Source organism: Triturus cristatus, chromosome 12 (genome assembly GCF_964204655.1).
Source record: "Triturus cristatus chromosome 12, aTriCri1.1, whole genome shotgun sequence".
In the NCBI taxonomy this organism is placed as follows: Eukaryota; Metazoa; Chordata; class Amphibia; order Caudata; family Salamandridae; genus Triturus; species Triturus cristatus.
Window position 1 is genome coordinate 456,733,753 of NC_140595.1, and position 12,828 is coordinate 456,746,580.

Here is a 12,828-nt window from a genome sequence, read left to right on the forward strand (position 1 = left end):
CAAGTCGAGCTCTGCCTCGCTGTCCTGCCTCTTCAAGGCACATCTACTGCATTCAGAGGGGGCTTCCGTAATTTCCGTTGTCGGAGCGTTTGCTGAATGCTTCCGCGTTCTCCAGTCTCTCCGACACCGGAATGTCTCCGACTAGGTCCGCCAGAAGCTGGGCTTGCCATCACGGAGCCAACTTCAAGGTAGGGGATCCACTGCACCGGAGGAAGCCAATCCGGTAAATATCAGGAATCCTCGCCTGCTTGCTTGCCTGCTTGCGTCTCCTTTCATGGAGAAAGAACCAGAGTGGACCCAAATTCGGTGTATAATGTGTTTATTCGGCACTCACACCAATTCCGCCATAACGCGTTTCGCCCGTTGCCGGTCTTGATCACATGACAACGCTGAATGGTTGGATCCCCAAATTTAAAGTGACAGTGCTCGATTGCCAATATGCAGGACATGGAAAACAGGCTATCATCATAGTAAATGCTTGCATAAAAACATTGATATATATCTATATATATATATAGAGAGAGAGAGAGAGAGAGAGGGAGAGAGGGAGAGAGAGGGAGAGAGAGGGAGAGAGACAGAGAGAGAGAGAGAGAGAGAGAGAGAGAGAGAGAGAGAGAGAGAGAGAGAGGGAGGGAGGGAGGGAGGGAGGGAGGGAGGGAGGGATGGATGGATGGATGGATGGATGGATGGATGGATGGATGGATGGATGGATGGATGGATGGATGGATGGATGGATGGATGGATGGATGGATGGATGGATGGATGGATGGATGGATGGATGGATAGATAGATTGTGAGAGGAAAGGGAGATACCTTCCCATCTTCAATATATTGTTCTGTGTGCCCTACAGACCCTTAAGTCCCTCCTTCTCTTTAAGAGGACTCCGAGGGACCAGCTTTGCAATATGAAGAGGAGAGAAGTCATGATATATGAAACACACACACCCCTAAAAATCTTGCTTCCTGCTATCCTCAACACCCTCCATCACTTAATAAGGCATAACATGGTACCGGAAGGCCTGACACCTCCCCTGCTTTCTTCAGGATTAGCCTCCCACCTTGCTATTAGGTTCCTTTTAAAATAATCACTGTACTCCCACTACCCTCTCCATATATGACATTATCTGGTATCCTATTGCCCTTCCCAATCCCTCTCTGAGCTTGCCATCTCACTGTCCCAGATAATATGCTGCATACTCATGCTTTTAGAGGATATCGAATAGCCACCGCATTCAGTAGCAGTTCTGTCAGAATGCAGCACTTCTGGCAAGCTCACTCCCATGGGTCTGTACACACTCACCTGAGACTGGGGAAGCAGCAGAGGTGACATCAGAGAACTCACCATTTCACCCATGTCTACTGGGAACCAAGGAGGGACAGGAAAGACTAGAGGCTTAACCATTCCTCCGCCTCCTTCTATTAGGTACAGTGCTGACATGGCACTGAATAGCCAATATGGTTGTTCATTGCTGTGACATGCCAGCAATAAATAACCAGGAACAGACTTTACTAGTGAGACATACACAATCTTATATATGCTATCAACAATATGATAGTCTTCCACTGAGTGCTTCCTTGTGACAACAAGAGCAAAGCCCAAGGTGGAAAACTCCATGTCACTCAAATTTATATTTATATTGTGTTAAATTATTCATACTATCTTCCGCTGGTCAGTTGATCCTGTTCTCACACCTCCTTCACCTCATCCCCGTAAGCACTTTAAAAACAATACAGACCGGGTATACTGCCACTCACCTGTGCCAAATATTAAATAAAAAGGTGCCTGCTGACCAACCACCCGCCTACATCAGCCGCTTGGATAACAACACCCTTCTCACCATATTGAAAAACTCATATAGCTGTCATTAGCTGCCATTGCTTCCACCCTCAACACTTTCCTTCTCTCTCCATGGCTCCCCACTCTAAATGTGTGAGGAGAGAGCCGGCGTCGAAGCATACTACAATTCCCAGTGAGTCGTGGGTCTCCACAGATCTGCAGCTGACAGGGTAGATGGTAGTTAGTGATGCAAGACCACCAGCTGAGTGTCCATGTCTCCCTCAGGATGACATAGGCCCTTGAAAGACAGTGGAACACTGCTTAATTTGTAAAAAATGAAGCGCCAGGGCCCTCGTCAGGAGGCCACTGCAGCTTGCACCACGTATTGCCTCTGCCAGTGTTGCCAATTACAACACCAACATGACCCCTAACCATCATACTACTACAAGTGTAACCGTTCAGAATATTCCAGGCCCATAAAGTTATCATAATGGCTTAGGCAGCAGGTATTAGTCATTGTTAGAGTATGTTGAATGAATAATTACTGTTGTGCTCATTTCCAAATTAGACAAACAGCGCCACCATGTTGCAGACTGTCATAAGTGCCGGTGCTATCAATTAAGTACCCAAAACCACTGATATGATAGTGGCCTGTTAGCCACCATGTCACACTACCCCCCCCCCCCCCCGGAGTTATTTAACTAACACCTGGGGTAGGAGTGGATAAATGTCTGCCAGAATACCAGCTTGAAGACTCGTTTTTATTACATTGACGTCAGAGCAGTGAAAAATAAAACACAGTTTTCAATGCTGTGGCATCAGAACAGAAAATAACCAGTATCAAATCTGGTGTTAGAGCTAATGTATTGCGAAAGCCACACACAACAAATGCTTAATTTTACATTTGAAAGCTGCACCTTGGCTATATTCCCAGGTATGTTATGTAATGCCAGATGTCTTTTGATGGTGCAGTCTATCATCTTATCAAAATGTTGTCTTAGTTATTTTCCACTAAGCTACCCTATTTCTCTCTCCCTCACTCACCTCCCCCTTCTGCTCTTCCAGGAACTGTAGTTAATTTTTCAATTGCTGTGCTATGTAAGCTTACCTTGTGTAAGAAGTTAATGTTACATGATCACAGTGCTTAATTTGAACCGGTGGTTTCCGGTGCTCGGCACCGGCACTCGATTGTCAACACCGCACTTAGGACAGTCTGTCACATGGTGGCGCTGCTCATCTAATTGAGATGAGCAGAACAATGGTTGTTTTTTAATACAATATACAATAAAATTACTAATACCTGCCTCACCAGCCATTGATTTAGCTTTTGGGAACTGGAATAATCGAACTGTCACACTGGCAGGTTAGAGAGATGGTTAGTAGTTGTTTTGGCAGCAAAGACAGGGGTGATGGGTGGTGCAAGCTGCTGTGGCCTCCTGGTAAGGGCCCTGGTACTTATTATTTTACAAATTAAGCCCTGCATGAAAATTGCTGTAATGCCAGCTGGTGATACTAGAGCTGTAGAAAAAAATGCAGATGAGTATCTACAGTATCTAAAATACTGGTCATGTGTGTATGGGGGAGTGCTCAGACTGCAGCAGTGACCCTATGTAAGTCTTTCTTTACTTGAGTGATACTGTCTGATGTACCTATCCAAAACACGGGCTCTTTGTTGCAGACAGGCTTACCCGCCCAGCACGTGGTCCTGGCACACGGAGTAGCTTGTGCTTAGTGGGGCTTGTTTGACACTCACAATGCGATGGTCAAAAGGAGCAGCAGGTGATGGGCTGTCATCTGAAAAGATAGCAATAACAAAGTCACATTCACAAAAACTATTTGAGCACTAACTACATTATTAAAATAGCATGAAATTTCATTTAAGTTACTGTTTTGATATGTGTTCGAGGAATTCAACTGACCTCAGGTGGAAAAGGTGTCCGATTTCGTGCCCAGGCACCAGAGTTGTAATCACAAGTCTTGCATTATACACTGTGGTTGAACAAATTCATTAATTTCTGAGCGATTCAACATAATTACTTGTACACTGGATGTTGCTTGAAGCTGACTTTTCTCACATACACCGTGTATATATATCTGTTCGAGGTCAAGCTTAATCATGTTCCAGTAAATTATTCTCTGAACTCCTAGTGTGAATGTTATCACAGCTTACATGCCAACAGGCCCGATTCATGCAGGAGTTTTACGATTTCTGAAGCTTAAAATGGCTTTATTTTAGCAATCTCCCGTCTGAAATTACATCTGCTTCAATGGAAGTCAATGGGGAGAGCATTCCTCCGATTTGTTTTTCTAAATCGCCCACTTTCCTTTTCTAAAAGGGTGGCAAGCATTTCAGCACAATTGGCCACAGTGGAGGCTTCCGAAGGATAACAAATTCATTGAAACATTCATCCCATGCTTCATGCAGTGTCTTCTGCATTCCAAGCTGAGTGACAGGAACTAGAGAAGGGAGTTCACTAAGCTTGGGAATGAAGAAGATGGAATGGGAAGAGCCCATGGGCATGGTGCCAATCATGCAGAAGCCGCTGTCCCCCGGAAGGCCTTTGATTAGACCTGTGGACTCGGAGATGCAAAGAGAATCTCGTGGTGAAGGTCTGGAACAATGTCCTTGGGCACTGCTGAGAAAACATTGTTAAGGAGCATGGATAAAGTTGGGAGGACTCATTACCAGGCTGATAATCTTCCAACTACTGGGTACAACTGCCATTTGCACAACTTCCTACAAGGGGTCGGACGAACATCTGGTTGGACTGGCACATACCACAGGCCTGGATCGCTGAGCTTTGACTGAATTATGTGAGAAGAGATGGCATACATGGCCGCACAGATACATTGGGGACACACAAGTTGATAGGCGATCCTACATTTATATATTTTTATGCAAGCAGACTCAGCCCCTTCATGGTCCTTATTGTCATAGGAATTCCACAACACTGCACTGATTAAGGGTATGCATTTGTAGAGCACAGAAGCAGCAAACCTAAAGAGGGAATAGGTAGGGGAAGTGGTGCTGCACTGCAGGAAAGGGAAGACAGCAAACCCATTGAGAGGTGGGGATGAGGAAGAAACGTGGTGCGCTTATCGGTAAGGCACTGCCTTGGGCTCTACATGGATAAATGAAGCAGGGCACAAGGTTTTCAGCAACTTAAAGATGCAGGTCAAACATACTGTAATGAGAATGGTGCAAGTGCCGGGAAATGTGAGTGCTGATCTGATTCAAGAGAAGACTGGGGATGCATAATTGATGATCTAAGGAACTGCAATATGACAATAGATCGAGTACCACAATGAACACAGAACTGTGAAAGAGGGTACAACAATGGCAGGTGCATAATGTAAGATGCACTGGCAGACAAGTCCTTGCCTAACCCTAAAGAGACTACTCAACCCTTAGAAACACATATTGTCCTCATCTTAAGATGAACCTGCAAGAGGAAGAATATCATGGATGTCGATTCACCAAAAAGCCAGGGGTAGCAGAAGTGCCATTTGACTCTTCCTGACAGCACAGGAAGTTACACCACTTGACCTTTGACCCCTGATGGCATTGCAAGAAGTGATGTAACATGACTGTAGACCCTTGTGCTAGTACAGAAAGTGACATCATGACATCACTCCACCTTTGAACCACAGAGGATAACAGAGAATGACATCATGGAAGTGGATTAACAGGTAGTAACTTATTTTCACTGTAGCACTTAGAAGAACTCTAAGCTAAATTCCATTAACCCAAACCTACTCAAATTGTTCCCATTTAATACCAGGATCAGTGCTATAAGAATAATTACTAGGATAAATATGAAACATCAAAATTTCGTTTATCAGGTTTGGCTCTGTACCCAGTGATGGAGCAAGGACTCGTATAAAAGAGACTTGCTCGGAAGCAATGCTCTCATATAACTCGTAACACTGTATTAATCATGTCTGTAAAGACTAATATGCACCACATTCCATATAATTAGGTTAGAGGAAGCTTGCATATGTGTCTTACTAACAAGTAACCCGAGAGAAACTTAAAATGGCTGCTAACGTGGGAATTTGCACTGCACATGCGTCAACTGCATCTACGCAGGATGATGGACGAAAGCTTGGAGGGAATTTTCTGCTTCGGCGCACTTGCTTCTAAAATGGCCGCTTGAAGGCTCACATGCTAAGCATCTGCCTTTCTGAAACTAAAACATGCTATTTACTAAAAGCTAATGCAGGGAGACTTATTATAAGTAAATGGGATTAGAGTAGAGATAGGTGGTATACAGTGAAATCATTTTATTTTGATTTTAACATGTTTCTTTTTGACCTCTCTATTAGTTCATATTTGGACCTCTGAGTGATGCTAAAGTCTACACATCACATGACTCCTCACGCAGGCGCAGTGACAACCAGCCAGAAGCCATGAGGGTGTGCTTGGATCCCCTCCAAGGCCGTGTTCGCAACATGTCCTGGGAAAGTGATGGACATCCTGCAGGATGAACAAGACAACTGTTAAATGTATTCTTTATATTGATAAAGATGTGAAATACGGGTGGGAAATAAAGCTTGGGAAAATAAATTAAGGGGCGGGACCACTGAATAACGAACTAGAAAATTGTTAAAACTTAGCATGGTGTGATGATCATTCCCCCTTTCCTGCCCAATCAAAATTAGGAGTTTCATAAATTTGAAACATTTAGGGATGGTACATGCCATTAGAAAAGTATAATTGAGGTAGTTTAGTTAGTTAGTTAGCTGATGGTGATGGTGATGCTGATGCAGATGTAGATGCTGCTGCTCGTGTTGCTGAGATGCTGAGAGACCGGGATGCTGTCCGAGAGCTGATCAAATAGTGAAGAAGAATCGAATTGTAGAACTTAGAGCCAAAATCTAATTAATTAGAAGAAGATCACGGAAGAATCGAGGAGGGAAATAAGGCAAAGAATTAGAAGAAGATCGCGGAAGAATCGAGGAGGAAGATAGTGTCAGAGAGGGGTGCGACACAGGCGTCGGATCTAGAAGAGGTCATCTATCCTGTCCCTGAAACCGGTCCTGAAACCTTTGTCACCTGAGCTGTCCCAGGGGACCCTTCCAGCCCCTTGGCCAAGGGGTTGGTTTCCACACCATGCTAGGTAATTATAATTCTGTGAAGTATGTCATTGTACTGCACTCTCTATTTTTTCCTCTCCAGGTACTGTCATTGCAATAATATTGTTTAGATGATTTACTGACATATTTGATAGACTGATTTTCCTTCCTTGGAGAAAACGGTGTACGAATTGTATTTTTGCTTTGGCTCACATGAATTTAACTAGATAAACATTTCAACTCTTCCCGAGTCTATGGTTATTTATAATATTCAATTTACGTCATTTCACCTTATACTAGCTTAACTAAAAGGTCCATTGACCAGAGGAAAGTACTTTTGATTCAGAAAGATATTATTAGAAAATGTTAAGGTAAATTAAACTTTCAAAGCATATCACACAAATTGACCCCAGCGGCACTTTACCAGCTTACATGAATATGTGTTTATGGGCCCAGGTGAGTATGTGGATTGTGAGTATCTCTAGCTGGTAACCTGCTGCATCAGCAGTAAAATCACAGCTGAGAGAGAGAGAGGCAGTGACTGCAGAAAGAGGCACAATCTGGCCCCTGGGCCCCAAATGTCTCCTCCACTACGACTAGAGAGAAATACAATGACCCCCCCCTTTCCAAGAGACACCACAGCCTCTCCACCCCCAGATTCCCTCTCCATTCCCTGGACAAATTCCCCCAATCGACACAGACCCACCTGCTGATATACATCACCTGCATTAAGCAGATGGCAAATAATCGTAATAAACAAAGTAGAATTAGGGAACGCATTCCTTAATGGATACGGTAATTATGGAATCATTAATTCCAGCCCTGTATCTCCCTGAAGAGTTAATGTTGAACTCAGAATGTGGCCTTAGATTTGGGTGTCACAATATGAATTATTTAAAGTCCTGCAAAATAGGTTCTGGTGTAGTTCTAATCTTGTTTTGAAAGTTCAATTCCTTTGTGTCAATCTACAATGCATCTCCCATGGCAGAGGCTGGATAAAAAAATTGCCTTCACGAGGGACATAGCTGTCAAGGGGCAGCATGATGTGCTAAACCTTAAGTCAGTCGTAGTGAACAACATGAATGGTGGGGTTTTTAAGTCTAAACTTATAATAGTAAAAAGTGAAACTACAAATCCCAGAATTCAAGCTGTTTTTGCAAAGATAGCCAGGACCAGCAAACAATGGCACATGACATGAGGCCCCTTGCAAACTATGTGGGGGAGAATGTAGATTTTCCACAGCTTTGATGGTCTGAAAAACTGGATTGAATTAAAGACACGGAGGCTAATATTATTCTAATCCTCTTTATTGCTGCCACTCACAGCAACGCCTCTAAGAAGAGAATTGTAACAAAATTCCAAACTCAACAAAAGGCCAGAACCCCCAGCCATGTCCTTATTTTTTAGCGTACTGCCAAACATAACATATAAACTTTTCCAAATGACTTCATTTAATAAAGAAGCCAAAGCCAAAAACAACATTTGTCCAGAAATCCGACACGGCAAAACATCCAGCAGATCCATACTTCTCCATTCAACTTCTTAATATTGAGCACAAGCTAATTGACAAAATATCTAAATTAAACACGGGGAAGGGAAACTGGAAGAGATAATATTAGCCTCCGTGTCTTTAATAAAATCTAAATTTTCTGACCATCAAAGCTGTGGAAAATCCACATTTCATGAAAAGACTAGAGGCTAACATTATTGCAAGCACAAATCTTCTCCGACAACCAAGAAGTCGCACTCACCACTGGTTTAAAATAAAACCTTTTGAAAGTTATATCATTCAACCAGTCAGCACACCTCAAAATATCCTGCTAAGCACCCCTCCAGCTTTAGATGCAGATGTACCTCTCACAGAATGTGCATCAAACAAACTCACATCCGCATTCTTCATAACCTCTTTCACCCAGCGTGCAAGAGTAGGCGCAGACAAGGCTTTGTGAGGATGTCTAAAAGATATAAACAACTATCACTCAGAAACAACTCGTAACTGAGAAGTTCTCCTCTCATACTCCTTTACACAACATACCCCACATAACCTCTTAGACCAATCAAAATAAGGATAGAAAATTGTTTCCAAATTAGTCTTTGTTCTCTTACTCAAATAAAAAAAAAAACCCTTCCAGGCTAAAAACCCTGCTTTCAACATCCAAAGCTCTTGCATCAGACACACTTCTAAAAAAACAGAAAACATAGTAAAATAGTCAACTTCTGTGACAAATCCTTAAAATTTAGATCTGTGTTTCCTCCTAAATTCTGTAGATAGTTAAGTATTTTAGAAACATCCCAAACAGAATTATATCTTGAGACTGGTGCTTTCAAAACTCTTATAATCCTCATCAAACGCCTTACCAAAACATACTGTCCAATGCTAAAACCATTTAACAAAATATGTCCAGCAGCAATTGCTGACTTATGCACAATAATGGTCCTATACGACAGGTCTTACTCAAACAAATGCATCAAATAGTTAGCCACTTCTACCACAACCACTGAAACAGGATCAAAATCCCTTTCCACACACCAGCAAACCCATTTTTATCATGCCAATCTATTCATCTTTCTTGTGCCTGGTGCCAAGGATTCTATGATATAGCCTTATAGCCCGCCGTAGCAGGCTATACCGGCCATTAAAGATCCACTCCAGCGTTCAGCGAGGGCCTTTACCAAGGGAGAGGGACTTTGATGCCTTTATATCTCAGCTGTGGAGGGCTATAAGGCTATTAGAATATTCTGCCACTAGAGGGCAGAATGTTCTAACAAATTAAAAAACAAAGACCTCACGGGCTTCGTGAAACCTTTGTTCATAACAGCAGATGTGAAGGACAACATTAGAATTTTGGAGCTCCGGGCTTCTACCGGCCATTAGAAGCCCAGAGCACTCCATTGTTTTCAAATGGAGCTCCCAACATTGCAATGTTCTAATACGTTTTGAAGCCTCATGCGAAAGTCCTGGCACCTTCCAGACATGCCTGAAATGTTTCACGACACCAGTCTCAATTGATCTGGCATTACCAGTTTGTGCAACTCTCCCAATGGACACAACAGAATTTCCTGAAATATTAGAAACATTATTGGACAATCTATTGACATCTTCAAAGGTATCTGATACCAAACCTGTGACTTCGTAAGCGGTGTCACCAACATTACTGTCTCCATCTACCTTGAGCACCATCAAAAAGGCATGAATAATATTAGAGAATGGTGAAACGCATATGGCTTGAGATCCTTACAGTTGTGCCAGAATGCATCTATTGCTGTTGACTCCGGATCCGGACGCCGGCTGAGGAATTTCTCTAACTGTGCGTTCAACCTGTTCACAAACAGATCCACCTGACAAGGGCCCCACATCTCCATCAGCCTCATGAAAGATAATCTGTTCAAGGTCCAATCGCTGGAGTCCCTGTAATTCCTTGAACACCAATCGGTCTCCACATTCTTCAACCCCGGAATGTTTCATCCTGCACTAGAACATTCTGATTCAAACAATAATTCCCAAAAGATTTTTTCAAGATCCGCCAAGTCCTTCGAATGTGGTACCCCCATCCTGTTCACATATCTCACTGCTGAAGCATTGTCCATTCTCAGGAGTATAGAACACGGTACCTTGTCATTTGTGAAGCTCTTTATTGCAAAGGCTCCTTCCAGAAGTTCTAAACAATTTATATGAAGCCTGCTTTGCTTCTCTGACCATACTCCTCATGTCAATATAGCACCAAAGCATGCTCCCCAATCTGCCAAAGTCGCACCTGACTCTATAATCACCTTGGGACTCTCTCCAAAGATAGTTCACCCATTCTATGCCATAATTTTTATTAACCACCACACAAGCTCTCCTTTCACTTCGTCTGTAAGCACAATCTGCTCTAAATACTTCAAACCACTTCTCAAATGCTTGGCCTTCAACCTCTGAAGAGCCCGATAATTTAAAGGTCCTGGAAAAATTGCCTGAATTGTAGAAGTTAAAAGACCGACCACTCTTGCTAACATTCTTAAACATATCACCTTCAAGTTAAACACCTTCTGAATTGCCTTTCTTATTCTTTTTAACATCTCTCTGGGCAATTTCAATTGACCTTGCACTATATACACCAAAAACCCTAAAACTTGAGACTCCTGACTCTGAATCCGACACGACTTCTGAACACTTCTGGACTGAGCACATTCTGCCAGGAAGAAGAGTGTTGTGTTGCCAGGAGGGACTGTGACCTTGCTCCTTGCTTTGTTGTGCTGGCCTGCTGCCTACTGCTTCTGTCTAGGGAGTGAGAGGACTTGACATTGCTCTCTGCATCGTGCTGTCTCCAGTTTCCTCAAAGGCTTGAGCTGAGCTTGCCCTCTGTTAAAAGTCTCCGGGCCATCAAAGACTTCACCTGTAGCACCTGGGCTCTTCTGCTGAGAGCCGTACTCTGCCAAGTAGTGCCAAATTCAGTTCCTGGGCCCTTGGAAGTGAGTTGCTGTGCTAAAAAGAAGAAATCAACACATCAACTTCGATCGTCACTTCAGAACCGACGCCGCACCGCTGCTTGCATCGAAGCCGTGGTCCCCGCTCAACGCAACGACCGCTAATTACAACACAGGCTCTTAGGCCACCGCAGCACCTGCGAAGAACCGCCACCAAGTGAATTACAAGTGCTGTGTCACCGAAGTCCGTGACACCCGACTCTAACTCCGCCACAGCACCTGTGGAACCGCAGTATGACATCGATGCTGCGAAATCGACAAATCGCGGCATGACCCATGACGCTACATCGAAATCGGAACTGATGCCTCACCACAAAAGCCACATCACGTCCCCTGCACCCGGCATCATCCCTGGGCGTCAGAGCCTCAATGACTCTGCACCACTTCCAGGAACTGATGCCTCACTTGCTTCAGTGATGCCTCACCTCCTTTATGCAATGCACCATCCTGGAGCGCTGACGTGCCAACAACCTGCATAACAGTAAGGAACCGATGCCTCACCTCCCCAGTGCCTCTCATCCTCTTTGATTCTTAATGTCTTCAAGGTTCTGTAATTCGGGTCTGTGATACTCCGTATCGGTCAGCCTGAACGTGTGGATTCATCCCTGTCAAGCACGCTGAGATAGCTCCAATCAGAGCTACTGTATTTCTAAGAGCTATAACTTTATTTATTATTGATTATATCTTGACTAGTGTGTGTTGGATTGTTTTCGTTTTGGTCTTGTTTTACTCAGATAAATATTGGCTGTTTTTCTAAACTGGTGTGGAGTACGTTTGTGGTGTTACTGTGTTTGTGAACAAATACCTTACACATTCCCTCTTTAGTTTAGCCTGACTGCTCTGAGCCAAGCTACCAGAGGGTGAGCACAGGTAAACTCGAGTGTGTAGTACACTTACCCAATCTAGAGTGTGGGTCCGTACTTGGACGGGGTGCAAACCACTGTCAACTAGAGACCCCATTTCTAACAAGGGGCTTTTTTGTTCATTGTAAAGTTCTATATGTCAACCACTGGCCAGTTCTAGGATGCCACATCATCCCTCTACCCATTTCCCAAACCTACTGCACAGCATTCTGGGGCAAACCAATATAGTAACTTCAAGTTGTGGAAAGAGCTCCCCTGAGAGCTTCAGCCTCATCCCTTGATGACACAGCTAGCCTGATCTCTTCCCACCAAATCTTCAAAGATGAGCCCACCCTGAGTTAGTTCCAAAGGTCTGGCCCTACTTCTTTGTACCAGTGGGCCTGGACTGTCCCTGACCAAGTGCAGTGTGACAAGCTAATTATCAAATGTATAATACCGCCCCAACCCTTCCTTTCCCAGAAACTGGGCCAAAAACTGTTAATAACTGTATTTTGTGGGGAGGCCTATGGTCCCTCTGCTGGGGGAAAAAGTGATTAACTTGGCCCAGTAGGGGGTGACAAAGGCCTGTGATCTGATCCTGAGCTGAGCCAAGGAGATATGGCAAATCTTAAAGTACCAGAAGGTATTTATGTGGGACATTGGAGA

At 43.7% G+C, this 12,828-nt stretch overlaps 1 protein-coding gene across 3 annotated transcripts in view; it reads right to left on the minus strand.

Annotated features, from left to right (window-relative positions):
- The window catches only part of MYLK3 (myosin light chain kinase 3), a 437,450-nt gene that overhangs the window by 217,416 nt on the left and 207,206 nt on the right, over positions 1–12,828 (minus strand). For all 3 annotated transcript variants that reach the window (XM_085636963.1, XM_085636962.1, XM_085636961.1), the window contains exon 5: positions 3,466–3,571. In XM_085636963.1, coding sequence (XP_085493089.1) covers positions 3,466–3,571 — 106 coding nt within the window. The remainder of the gene's footprint in view (positions 1–3,465; positions 3,572–12,828) is intronic.